Genomic DNA, 13,939 nt, shown 5'->3' on the forward strand with positions numbered 1-13,939 from the left:
AAGCTATCATTTCCCAGACCTAGAAGGCTGAGATGTACAATGCTGAGATAATAAAATGTTATCCAAATGACAAGCATACTATCCTTGACTATTTCTGACATGATTCCCTAAACAATAGTTACACAGAAGGCATTCTTCCCTAAGTCCTCCCCAATTCCTCTTAACTCATATCTCTTGCTTGTCTTTTCCTTTAAAAAGTTTCCTTTTGTTAGTTCCTGGAATTCAGTCTGCTCAGAGGAGCATAAATAAACTTTATGTCCCTCATAACTCTGGGTATTGAGTCTTGAATTCTTTCAACCCTAGCAAAACTGAATTCATTTTGCTTTTAAACTTATATTTTTGTGATTGAACAGTCTTAAGCAAGTTGTCTTTTGACAATAAGATAAGCACCTCTCTCTTACTAATATATGTATACTGTATTACATGGTAGCAAATAATACAATGTATAATTGTAAGTGTATATATAGTAAAATACATATTATGTAGTAATAGATATTATGTAGGATAACGTAATAAACATGGTATACTTAAAAACAAATTTGTGTAGACTTTAAAAAAAACAGACCTCCAATGAGAAAATATTATAAACAACCTTATCAGTAATTTTGAAATAAACTACTAATTAAATTATGGTAAAATAACTTTAGCTGTCAGAATTAAGCCCACTTCAGATCCTAGTTTGTTTCTAAGTAGGGCTGTCTCCTGTCTTCCTGTACTTGAGCCCCAAGCAAGTCCATGTAGCTCAGCATAATTTTTGATTAGGTGACAGAGATTAAGGGACTTGCTATAATACTACCCAGAAGTAGGGGCAGCTAGGTGGTACAGTGGATAGAGCACTGGCCTTGGAGTCAGCAGTACCTGAGTTCAAATCCAGCTTCAGACACTTAATAATTATCTAACTGTGGCCTTGGACAAGCCACTTAACCCCATTGCCTTGCAAAAACCTTAAAAAAAAAAGACTACCCAGAAGTGAACCCAGAAATAAACCAGAAGTTGAGTAAAGCAAGAAGGAAATCTATTGGATATAGCCTTTGAAATGACAGGGTGATGATGTTTTATTAAAGAGAGTTTTGGTTTCATGCTTTAATTAATACATTTTGATTGTATATTGCAAAGTATAAGTCTTATTAGTGTTTATATAGCACTTGTTATCATATGTAATGTTCAATAGGAGCACAGGTACTTCACTCTACAATCAGTCTTATTTTTGTTCACCTCCTATTTTTTAAGGTCCTAAGATAGGTGCATCCTCCTATGCCACCCAACCCAATGTCTGAGGGCACTACAACAAAAACAAAGTCCATGATGATTCTGGTAGTTCATAGCTTAAAATAAAGGGGTTTTTATTTAATCCCCAGATATACAAATTTTTTTCTATTATATTCTTCTGCCCGTTACTTCCTCTTTATACTCAAGTTTCTTCCTCTTATCCATATGACTAGACTGTTTAGTCTTTTAATCTTATCAGGTTTGCATCAACCAAATGCCTCCTTTATCAACTGACCACATAGTCCATGTAATTTATCATTTTAACCCTAAATATTTCAACTGATGTTGCTTCTTCCCAATCCAGAATCTATCAAAATTTGATAATATAAGCTCTGAGTGATCAGTTCCTTTGTTGTTTTTCTAACCTGGAAAATGTTGCCTCAAGCACTGAAAAGTTAAGTGATTTGACCCAGATCAGTCCTAGTAGAAGGTCCTCCTCTCTGTCCACCATGGTTGGACCACTTCTCTGTCTCACCCAAGGAAGGAAAATATGTAGGAAATAAGCACCTACTATTTACCTCATTTCATCCATACAAAAATTCTATGAGTAAGGTACTATTATTGTTCAGCTATTTTCAGTCATGCATTTATGATCCCATTTTGGGTTTTCTCAGCAAAGATACTGGAGTAATTTGCCATTTCCTTCTCCAATTCATTTTATATCTTAGAAAACTCAGGCAAACAGGGTTAAATGATTTGCCCAGAGTCACTGCTAGTAAATATCTGACGCTGGATTTGAACTTAGGTCTTCCTGACTCCAGATCCAGCACTTGGGTCAGGGCATCACCTAGTTACCCTAGGTACTATTGTCATTCTCATTTTAGGTAGACAGAGGCAAAATGACTTTCATTGAGTCACATAGCTTGTATATAAGACTAGGCTTGAACTTGGTGGGTCTTCCTGACTCCAGACTCAACACCACTTAGTTGCTAAAGGATATGATAAATCCCTACATCAATTTCTAACTATAAATTAGCTAACAACTGAACTGAGAGATTCTAATTTGTGTTTTATTTCTGACAAAATCTGTTTGACCTTGGACAAGTTCAAGGCACCTCATCTATTAGAGGAAGTTGAACTAGATGGCTTCTGTGGTCCCTTCTGGCTCTAAATCTGATGCAGTGAAGAAAATGAAGTTAATGGAGAAGCATGGAAAAAGGCTAGAAAGATTTGGGATTTCAACAATACTGAGAAAAGCTATGATAAAAAGAGGATAACAGGAGACTTGCAAGAAGAGATCAAAGGGCAAGTTCAATCTCCACCCAATGCGTTACTACTGACTGGTTTTGGTCGATAAAAAAAAAAAGATCTCCATAGCCATTGGTTGAGAAGGTTCATTGAGACTAATTCTAGCCTTCCTTGTAGGGGAAAGGTTTCCCAGGTCTTGGGGAAACAGTAGTAATGTTTTAGGGTTTTTTTTTTTTGGTCTGTCATTCTTGAAGAAGACCATGACATCAGGGAAGTCTTGTCATGAAAAGAATGTGAATTGGATTTGTGTGAGGGGTTGCTGTGCTAAGTCACCAGCCTCACTTTCTCCTCCAGAGTCTTCTGAATCCAGTGGCTAGAGATGAATCAGGATACCTGGAGATGGCCCTGGATGTGAGACAATCAGGGTCATACAGTTAGTGTCAAGTGACAGAGGTTGGATTCGAACTCCTGTCCTCCTGACTTCAAGGCCAGTTCTCTAGCCACTGTATCTAGCTGACTTTGCAAATTAGAAAAAAAATGATAGTCTCTGCAGGGGAGAGGATTATTAACCATTGTACCTTTCCCCATTCTGGACACCCACCAGTAGAGAGTGGAGGTGTCTAAACAAGCTATAACTTCCTGAGTGTGGGAGGTTTTAGGGTATAAAATTACCCTGAAGACAGCTGTAGTTGACAATTAACTGGAGCATAAAGCATCAACTGAAGTATAACAGATGAGAACATTGAGAAGCAGTAAAAGGACACAAAGCCTAGCAAAGAATGGGTTGGCAGAATTCCCTGGCAACTTTATAGAGTTTAAATCATGCATTTGTCCCTCCATTTCATATACCCTGGTCCTAGGTGGTTCCTGCCCATGCATCCCTTCATTCATAAGTTGCCCTTGCCCATGGGTTCCCCTCATATGGCTGTTCCAATTATTATCAACTTTTCCCACTGAGGGGTGTGTGTGTGTGTGTGTGTGTGTGTGTGTATGTTTGTATAAAAATACCTGAGTATACATATATATATATATATATATATATATATATATTTATTTATTTATTTATGGGAGAGAAAACTCAAGGAAAGTGTCCTATTATTACTTCAATTACATTGCTATTTCTATAAAATGTTTATTAGGAATTAATCAAAATTATTAGCATTATGTGCCAAACCCTACACATTTCTAATGTGTATCATCTGACTAACTAATAAAATGATAATAGCTAACATGTATAATGACATTTTAAAGTTTGCAAAGCCTTCACACATGTTTTCTCGTTTGATCCTCATTTTACAGATGATGTCCTGAATCTTAAGGACTTGCTAAGGGTCACACAGCTAATAAATCACTGAGGTAGTACTGGAACTCAGGTCTCCCTTACTCCAAGTTCAGTACTTTTTTATTCTCTGTACCACTGAGCTGCCTTAAAACAAAACTTGGTAAATGAGAAGTGGTTGCTCTTTGTTATGTTTCTTTTCAATAGAAGGCTTCTAGAACTTTGTTTTCTGTTCTGAATTCCATGTTTCAGGAAGGAAGTGTATTAGCAAACTGGTACACATCTGGACAAGGGATCATAATGTTAGAGCTAGAAATCATACCACAGAAGTATCAATTGAAGGAACTCAGGACGTTTAGTTTGTATAAGGGAAATTTATTCAAATATAACTTGTCACATTGAGGAAGGATTAGCCTTGTTTTTCTTGATTCTACCCAGAACAAGAATCACTAGGTGGAATTTGCAGAGAAGTAGATTTAGACTCAATGTAAAGATAAGTTTTATTTGCTTGTTTTAAACCATTGGAGGAAGCTAGTGATTTATTGGAGTCAGGAAGTCCCTCCTGAGTTCAATTTTGGCCCCAGATATTTGCTAGCTGTGTCACTTAAATCTCTGTTTGCCTTAATGCACTGGAGAAGGAATGGCAAACCAGTATCTTTGCCAAGAAAATCCCAGGGATAAGCATTGACTTGCTAAGGTCCATCAGGTCACAAGGAGTCAGATACAAATGAACAACAATTGTAACAAAGGGCTGCCTGAACAACAGGTTGTGATTCCTATTTAGTATCTTCAGGTAGAGAGAGGTTGGATGGCCATTGGTTGAGTATGTTTAGTTGTGTTTACTCAGGTCCTTTCAACTCTGACATACAGTGATTTTTGAGAAGTTATTTATATATTGGAATCCTATCACTGTCCGGCTAAACTTTAACTAGGAGATAGTAGTCTTAAATGAATAGTTTTTAGGATATTTCACAATAGAATCTGAAACTCTACAGTTGTCAGACTCTTCTCCCACTTTGAATACTGTCTTAATTCAATTCATCAAACCTTTATTAAGATCCTATTCTTGGGGCGGCTAGGTGGCTTAGTGGATAAAGCACTGGCTTTGGAGTCAGGAGTACCTGGGTTCAAATCCGGCCTCAGACAGTTAATAATTACCTAGCTGTGTGGCCTTGGGCAAGCCACTTAACCCCATTTGCCTTGCCAAAAAAAAAAAAAAAAACCAAAACCTAAAAGATCCTACTCTTTTATGTGCTTGCTAGGCACTGTGAATACAAAAGTATAAGCTCACCTCTGACAAAGATTACATACTTTAATAGGGTTAAAGACAAGTACACAAATAACAATAAAATAAGTAAGAGAGATAAAAACACAAGTACACATAAAATTTAAGGAGGGGAGAGAATTTCCCTGGGGAGGGTCAGGAAATTATTCCTAGAGAGGTGGGATTTAAACTGGGCTCTGAAAGGAGGAATTTAAAGGAAGATATGTTTTAGGGGAGAACATTTCAGGGATATGAGGGGAAAGGGTAGCACAAGCAAAGACAAATGGATGAGCAGGGGAAGAATAGGCAATAGAATATATTCCATAATTTGGTCAGAATATAGAATACATGAATGAGAATAGTTTGATATCTGTTTGATAAAGTAGACTAGAGTCAGAATGTGAAGCTTTTTAAATGCTAGAGTCAGAAATGTATACCATATTTGTTGAGCAGTGGGGAGTCATTAAAGGTTTTTGAGGAGCAGCGAACATCCAGGGCCATCTCCAATCATTCTGATCCATACCTGACTGCTGACTTTGCACAACTCTTCCCCCACTTACATTCAAGTCACTTGCGTGTCATGGCATCACATCCCTGATGTCATGATTCTCTTGAAGAACAAAGGAAAAACAAGAAGCAAAGGGTATATAGTGATAGTTTAGAAATTTTACCACTCTATGGAGAATGAATTGCAGAAAATAGTAAGTAATAGACTAATATCTCAGAAAAGTAGGAACTTAATTAAATTTCTTTATTTTAAAACATAATTTCATGCTTGAAACATTCTTATCATTGATTAGAGAAATGCAAATTAAAACAACTTTGAGATACCATTTCACATCTATTGATTGACTGATATCACAAAAAAGGAAAGTGTTATATGTTGGAGGGGATGTGTGAAAATTGGGTCACTAATATTGTTGGTGGAGTTGTGAACTAATACAAGTACTTTGGAGAGTAATTTGAAACTTTGATCAAAGGGCTATAAAACTATGCATACCCTTTAATCCAGCAATATCACTACCAGATCCATATCCCAAGGAGATCATAAAAAAAGGAGGAAAGATCTACATTTACAAAAATATTTATAGCAGTTCTTTTTATAGTGACAAAGATTTATACATTGAGGGGGATACCCTTCAATTGGAGAATTGTTGAACAAATTGTGGCATATGAATGTGAGTGACTATCATTATTTTGTAAGAAATCATGAGCAGAAGGTTTTCAGAAAATACTGGAAGGACTTTACATGAACTAATGCTGAGTGAAGTGAGCAGAACCAAGAGAACATTGTGCATATCAATAGCAACATTGTGTGATGGTTAGCTATGATAGGCTTAGCTTTTCTCAGCAATTCAATGATCAAAGACAATTTTAAAGATTTGTGATGGAAAATGCCATTTATACATCCAGAAGAAAAATTATGGAGTCTGAATATAGACCAAAGTGTAATATTTTCACTTTTTAAAATTGGTTTTGTTTTTTCTTTCTCATGGTAACCTTTCCCCCCTTTTCTTCTGATCCTCATTTCTCAATGACTAATATGGGAATGTGCTAAACATGATTGTACATATAATCATCTATATCAGATTACTTGTAGTCTTGAGGAGGTGGAGGGAGGGAGGAAAGCAGGAAAATCTTACAGAAAATCAATGTTGAAAACTATCTTTACAGGTACCTGCAAAAAAAAATTAAATTAAAAAAGTTTTAGTTCAGTGTTCTCAACTTGAGAGTCATTGTATAGTAATAGATGGAAGATTTAATAGACTATATTGAATTTAACACCAAAAACAACTGTATCTTTATAAAAATCGTTGTTTTCCTAGGCTTAGAAAATTATAGGTATTTAGTCAATGCCTGTCAAAATTCCATCTCTGATTCTCATCCCTTTTCCATTAAAAATGTAAAATTACAGTATTTGAGGGTTTTGATTAATCATTTAAACTGTTGGAGAACAGAGAAGATGGAGTAGTTCCTTTAGCATTATCCTTTCACAAACTTATATTTCTAAGTGTAGTTATATTAGAGATGGAAAATCTTTTGCAACCCATAGCCAGTTAATTTGCCTTTTAATCATCATAAGCAAAATACCTGGGGAAGGAAGTTGGCAAAATAGTTAAACAGTGGGTTGGACTCTGATCCCTTTGCAAACATTGGGTGTTGAATGTTTGTTGAATTGAATTGACTGTTTGCATTCTTCTCCTTTTGGCAGACTTGTGCATTGCAACTGCAATCTCCTTTCTCATGATCTTGATCTGTGCAATGGCAACATATGGTGCATACAAGGTAAACAATTGTGGGAGCTGGCTCTCTTACTTGAACCTCTCTCAATGAGGAAATCCCATTCATCAATGCAGATCAGCAATGTTTTTGCAATTTACAATCTCAGAGTTTCCTGAGGGTGGTGCTGAGACATTAAATGACTCCCTGAGGTCCCTGGGCAATGTGTGTCAGGGTGGGGATCTAGAACCAAAGCCTTACTGGTTTCAAGGTTAACTGGCTTTCTTTTTCCTAAACCAGTGGCATCAAACTCAAATTGAAACAGTTCCTGTCAGGCCTTATATTGTCTTAGAAACCACAAATTTGCAACCTGTTTTTTATAATTTTTATTTATTTTGTTAAACATTTTGCAAATACATTTTAATCTAATACTGGCATTTTTGTGAGCCACTTTTCGCCAATGATCCAACTTTATACTTCTGAGTTAATCCATATGAACTCTCTCCAACTTTAAAATGATCCTTGTAAGGAATTTTTTTTCTGTTTTCTGTTTTCTATAAGAATTGTTGAAGGCTTAACATCTAGAATATTGGGGAGAGATTACTGGGACTCTGATTTAGAATTGCAAGGAATTTAAATGTCACTGAGTCCAACCCCCTCCCCTCATTTTACCAAAGAGGAAACTGACACCAAAAGGATTAGGTGACTTCTCCAAGGTCACACAGATAAAAAGTCCGAGGCAGAATTTTAATTCAGATGTTCCTATCTACAAATTCAGTACTTAATCCCTTGCTATTTAGTTAAATTATTCAATTAGAATAATCCTCTTTTAGAGTCCTGGGATATTTCCAGTTCTAGTTTGTGCTAGAAAAATCTTTCCCATGCTAATTTATCTATAAGTAAACAAAAATATTCTCAAAAGATACAATAAAAACAGATTAGAAATATTCTTTTGTGGTACTGATGGGTTGGTTTTAATACTTTGTTTCTTTTCTGTTGTACATAGCAACATGCAGCCTGGATCATCCCGTTCTTCTGCTACCAGATTTTTGATTTTGCCCTTAACTTGCTGGTGGCAATCAGTGTACTTGTTTATCCAAATTCAATCCAGGAATATATAAGACAGCTGGTAAGTAAGTCATCAGAATTATGCTAAGCATGTTCTCATCAGGGTGACATGGCTGACTATAGGGATATTTCCAAATAGTTTGAAGCTTGGTGAGATTTAGTAAGATATTTCAACTGCTATTCAAGCTACTAGCTTAAATAGATTTTATCTTTGCACTTAGCTGACTCTGAATTACCTAGAAGTTTTGGAGGCTAATTAGCTGAATATGAGCTTTCAGTTTCTTGGACTCCATCCTGGGAAAACGGGAGCTCCCCAGAGTCACCGTCTAATAAGCCTGTGATGGTTTCTACTCAGCAAATCATTCTGAAAGCTGATCACCACTTGTTTTACTCTGTGAAATTATATCATTGCTTTGTCAGGAGAAGAGCTCTCCATTTACCTTGATGCATTTATCAGGAATGGAAGGAGCAAGTCACAGGGTTGGAAATAGAAGGCAGTTTTGCTGGATCTTCATCCACGTAATGCTCACTCACCATGGGTGTCCCCCATCGTTCTGGTGATTCTCTGTCTTGGACCTTCTCTTTTCCCTCTATAGCTTCATCCAATGACCACATCAGTCAAGGAATTATACTCTCAATGGATGATTCCAAGATCTAGCTATCCTACCTACCTTGTCTCCATGTTGAACTATAATGACATATGTCTCATAGGCATTTCTAACTCAATATATTCAAAGTGAAACCTCATTGTTATTCCCCCAAATCTTTCCCTCTTCCAAACTTTCCCATTTTTTGCCACCATCTTCCCACTCACCTAGGTTCTTCTTCACATTGATCTCTTTGGATTCCTGATTTCCTTCAAGATTCAGCTTCTGTAGGAAGTCCCTTTCCATCTTTGATTACTATATATCTATTCTGTATATATCTAGTTAGGTATATATTATATCCCCCTTTTGTAAGTCCCTTGAAGGCAGCTCTGCTTTTGCCTTTTTACTTGTAATGCTGTGTATGTAGATGTTTAATAAATTTTGGTTGATTGAATTGATATGAGTAGCTGAGATAGCTAAACTGTGATGGGGCAGGGAGCTGCTAGGAGATTGTTAATCAAAAGATGAGGATATGACTGATATCAGGAAAAACTTCCTTGATTAAAAGTGGGGTGATCTGCTTTGAGAAGCTCATCAGGTGTTCTATTATACTAAGAATTCCTTTTGTTTCAGTGGAACTGGCTAGTTGCTGAGGTCCTTGCCAAATTGTAAACTCTGTGGAGTCTATCACTGGATGTGAGAGAAGATAAATAATGTGAGCTATGAAAGCTCCAAGGATTGAGGAGGAACTTGTTGCCAAAATGAGAGATAATATAACTGAGAACAAATGTAATATCAGGGAGGAGTTTGGGAGAAGGAATATTTTTCATTCCTAACCCTGGTTTTGATTCTGACTAGATAGTGACTAACTAACCCCTCAAGAACTGACTTAATTTCTTGTTTGTTCTTTGAGTTAACTGAAAAGGTTGTGCTACTTGCTATGTGATTAGCCAAGTCCCTTAACCCTCTGGATCTCAGTTTCTCTGAAAACTGCTCTAAATCTGTGATTCCTTATTAAACTGCTGATAAAGAGAGAAGAGTCATAGAATTAGAGCTATAAGGGAGCTTAAAGGTCATTTAGCTCATCATTTTACAAATGGGAAACTGAAGCCCAGGGAGCTTCTCTCATTTGTTCAAAGTACTAACAGACAAGAACTTCTGATTCCAAAGTCAGAGCTCTTTTCATTGCTGCCTCTCATATAAGACTATTATTTTGAAACTTGATGGAAATTTGAAGGTTAGATAGAACAAATCACTTATTTTATAGGAGAGGAAGTTAAATCCAGAAAAGCTAAATGATCCCTTCTGAGTCATATAGGTGGTAAATGGCAGTCCTAGGTTTTGAACACAAATTCCTCTATAATCCAGTGTCCTTTCCTTTGCAAACATATGCAATACCCAGAAAGACCAGTGCTTAAATAAATTCCATATAAAAGTATTGGAAAGGAAAGAGGAGTTTAGAGACCATAATCATTCAGAATTCATTCATATAGTAATTTCTGTATGTTTGTCATATGTCAATGACATTGACCTATGATAATTACACTGAAGGGTTCAGATCAGCATTAAATAGCTGTTTCATGATAAATTCCTGCTTCACAACTGAATATTAAGGAGGGGAAGCTGGGTGACAGCAATGCATAGGGCACTGGCTTTAAAGTCAGGAGGACCTGAGTTCAAATCCAACCCCAGACACTTCCTAGTTATGTGACCCTGAGCAAGTCATTTAATTCTGACTTATTCCTAAATAATAATAATAACAACAACAACAACAATAAATAATAATGAAGAAGCTACATAACTGGGTATTAAAAGATCAATTTCCACCAACTCCATGGCAGATTGAAAATCTTTAAAAGGTGTATCTTTTGATCCAAATTGACCTTCCAAAGGAGCATCAGTATGGTAGATTTCCAGTACTCAAGAGAAGGCAACATTATAAATATCTGTAAAAAATTAGTATACTGAAAAGTTTCTATTCAAGAATTTAAACTGCCTTTCTCCATTTCCTCTTTCAATTAATGAGCACACATTTACTAAGCTCTTATGATGTTCCAGGAACTGTAGCCATAAAGACAAAAATGAAACAGTCTCTGCCTTCAAGGAGTTTGCCTAGGAGGTGGAAACAACACACCCACATCTAAGTATATATAAAATATAAACAAAGAAAATATAAAGTAAATTGGAAGAAGGGAGCCTCTATTAGCTTAGGGGGAAACCATAATATGAAGAGTTTCATGCAGGAATTGGCAATTGAGCTGAGCTTTGAAGGAAAATAGGGACATTTTAAGAGGCAAAAATGAGGAAACACATTGTATCTTCCTCTTAATCCCAGGTATCAGCTTTCTTCCTCATCTAATATTTTCAGACCTACCAAAGGTATAGGTTCTCATCACAAAGGACTATTTCTAGAATGACAGTGAAATGTAGGGGTTGATCAGCAAAAACAAGAAGAAAAAAATTGCTATTTTCTGTGGTTAAGGAGGAAAAAAAACTTTTAAGCTGTCATTTATGTAACTTTATTTCATTTTACCCTCTAGAAATAATGCACAGTGCACTGAATCAATCACTTCCCCCCCCAAAGGAAACCTAGCTTCTTTTCACTCAGTATTAATTTTATTTGGTCCAGATGGGCCAGAAATTGAATCTTGGTCCTAAACAATAGCTATCAGTTCTAATTAATTGCCTTCTGATAGGAAAGCCTGAAATGCTGCCTAGGGAATGGGATCTTGAATGATTAATGAGATTTACTAATGAGTTTTTTTCTTATTCTCAGCCTCCTCAGTTTCCATACAAGGAAGATATCATATCAGTGAATCCTACCTGTCTAGTCCTTATTATTCTCCTCTTTATCAGCATTGTCTTGGCTTTTAAGGTAAGAATACATATCCTGTGTAACTTTCCTCTATACTCTGGATAAGGATTTTTTCATTAATAATCATTACCCTTTTCTTCCAGAGCAATTAATGTCTGTTTTCAAGAACTAATGCAGACTGAGTAATAATTTACTGAAGCTCTTAATCTCACTGACTTGTGAAAAAACCAAGGCGAGGGAATCCTTCCAAATATTATATTATATATTCTTATTCGCTTCCAAGGAATAATAGTGGATAAATAATTATAATTGTTTATTTAGATAACTGGGTGGGACAGTAGATATAGAACTGAACTTGGAATCAAGACTTGAATTCAGATCTGACCTTGTATACTTTCTAGTTACATGCAAATCTTAAAGCACTAGATGAATACCAGTTATTTTTAAGTTTGCAAAGTAATTTTGCATATATTAATCTCATCTGATCCTCACAAGAACCCTGGGAGGCAGACGGTGTTACTTCCCCCATTTTAAAGTTGAGGAAATTGAAGCAAAGAGAGGCTAAGTGACTTGCCGAGGGTCATTTAGCTAATAAGTATCTGAGACTGAATTTGAATTTAAGTCTTCCTAACTCAGGGTCCATAGCTTTATCAACAGTGCTACCTCAATGCCTTGCATTTGGTGACTTTGCAAAGTCCTGGACCTAGTACATGGAAAATCTGAGTTCAAAACTTTACTCAGATATTTGCTAGCTATGTGACTCTAAGCAAGTTACTAAAGTCCCAGGCTAGAGATTCTTTAATCTGTAATATGCATCTACCCCACAGACCCATTATCAAAATCAAATTATATAATACATGTGAAGAGCTTTTTTCAATGTATTGATTTTTTTCCCCTCTTCATTCTCTTTCCCCCTTTTCTTTAAAATATTCTTCATGATAAGGAATGACTGTCTGAGAGGGGATGAGGTAGAGGAAAATCTAAGGGGATTGCCTAGAGAATGAGGAATTAGCTCAGAAAAATGGAATAAGTTAAAGCTAACATGTAAGTTAGAATTGGGTAGATTGGTAAGTAGTCCTTACACTTCCAACTTAGGTGAATTAAAGAAGCCCAGTCAGTCTATTTATTTTTGTTGTTGTTTTTAAAGAAAAAGTGAAGATTTGACTTGAGTTCTGAAATTTATATTTTAAGTAAGGATTCTAGAAGAGTTGAAGAAGGTCTTTTAAGTAGGAAATGACTTGATTAAAAGTGTGTAGAGGTGGAAATGTCTGACATGTTCTATGGATACGGATTAAATCAGATTGGCTAGAGTAGAGTAGTAAGGAACTCATGGGGAGGATTTCATGAGGACAGGCATGTAGAAGAATAGTAGTGACATTTGATTAATAGTTTGGGGATTCAAGACTTTGAATATCATTGTTTGGATTTTATCCTTTTGGCAATGAGGAGTTATTAGAGACTTTTGGTGATGAGTGATTCTAGAGATAGAACAAATGGCCCTACCCCCAGTCTTGAGAAGATTTTGTATTTTTTGTCTTTTTCCTATGTATTATATATGGCATTTTTTTTTGTTTTTATAAGGCAATGGGGTTAAGTGATTTGCCCAAAGTCACATGGCCAGGTAATTAAGTATCTGAGGCAGAATTTGATAGAATGTAAATTCTACAAGAGAAGATATTTTGTCTTGTAATCTCCAACACTTGGTATAAAGGGGCACCTAATGCTTACTTAGTTGAGTCTAATTAAATTAAGGGAATAGGGCACAGCGTTCTTGGAAAAGTAAAGTAACACTTTCCCAGAGATAAGAAGAAAGGAAAAGAGTATAGATAAAAAGATAGAGGTTTATTTGACCTCTATGGAGATCATGGACAGTGAATTGTTCATTTTGAAATTGTTTCCTGCAGAAATTTTTTTGTTCCTTTTTCATGCAAAATTCAATTAAAATATTTATTAATCAGCTACCGTGTGTAATATATTGTGTGTGAAAGACAGACAATTATAAATAAGACATGTTCTCTGCCAACAAGCAGAGAACTTAATCAGGGGGCAGAAGCACATCCTTGCATATTGAGAATCCGAAATAGGACTTTACAAATGTATGAGGAAGTTTCAACATAATGTGATATGATATGACATCTGAGCTGTCAAGGTCCTTTCTGACTAGGTGGCCTTGGAGCTGGATGATGAGGACAGACAGAAGCTCCTATAATACTCAACATTTACCAGTTGTGTGATCTTGTTTCAGTTTC

At 36.0% G+C, this 13,939-nt stretch overlaps 1 protein-coding gene across 1 annotated transcript in view; it reads left to right on the forward strand.

Annotated features, from left to right (window-relative positions):
- LAPTM4B (lysosomal protein transmembrane 4 beta) overlaps nt 1-13,939 on the forward strand; it is a 104,847-nt gene that overhangs the window by 32,319 nt on the left and 58,589 nt on the right. The window contains exons 3-5 of the mRNA XM_074200465.1: nt 7,213-7,286; nt 8,227-8,349; nt 11,652-11,750. Coding sequence (XP_074056566.1) covers nt 7,213-7,286; nt 8,227-8,349; nt 11,652-11,750 — 296 coding nt within the window. The remainder of the gene's footprint in view (nt 1-7,212; nt 7,287-8,226; nt 8,350-11,651; nt 11,751-13,939) is intronic.

Source organism: Macrotis lagotis, chromosome X (genome assembly GCF_037893015.1).
Source record: "Macrotis lagotis isolate mMagLag1 chromosome X, bilby.v1.9.chrom.fasta, whole genome shotgun sequence".
NCBI lineage: Eukaryota > Metazoa > Chordata > Mammalia > Peramelemorphia > Peramelidae > Macrotis > Macrotis lagotis.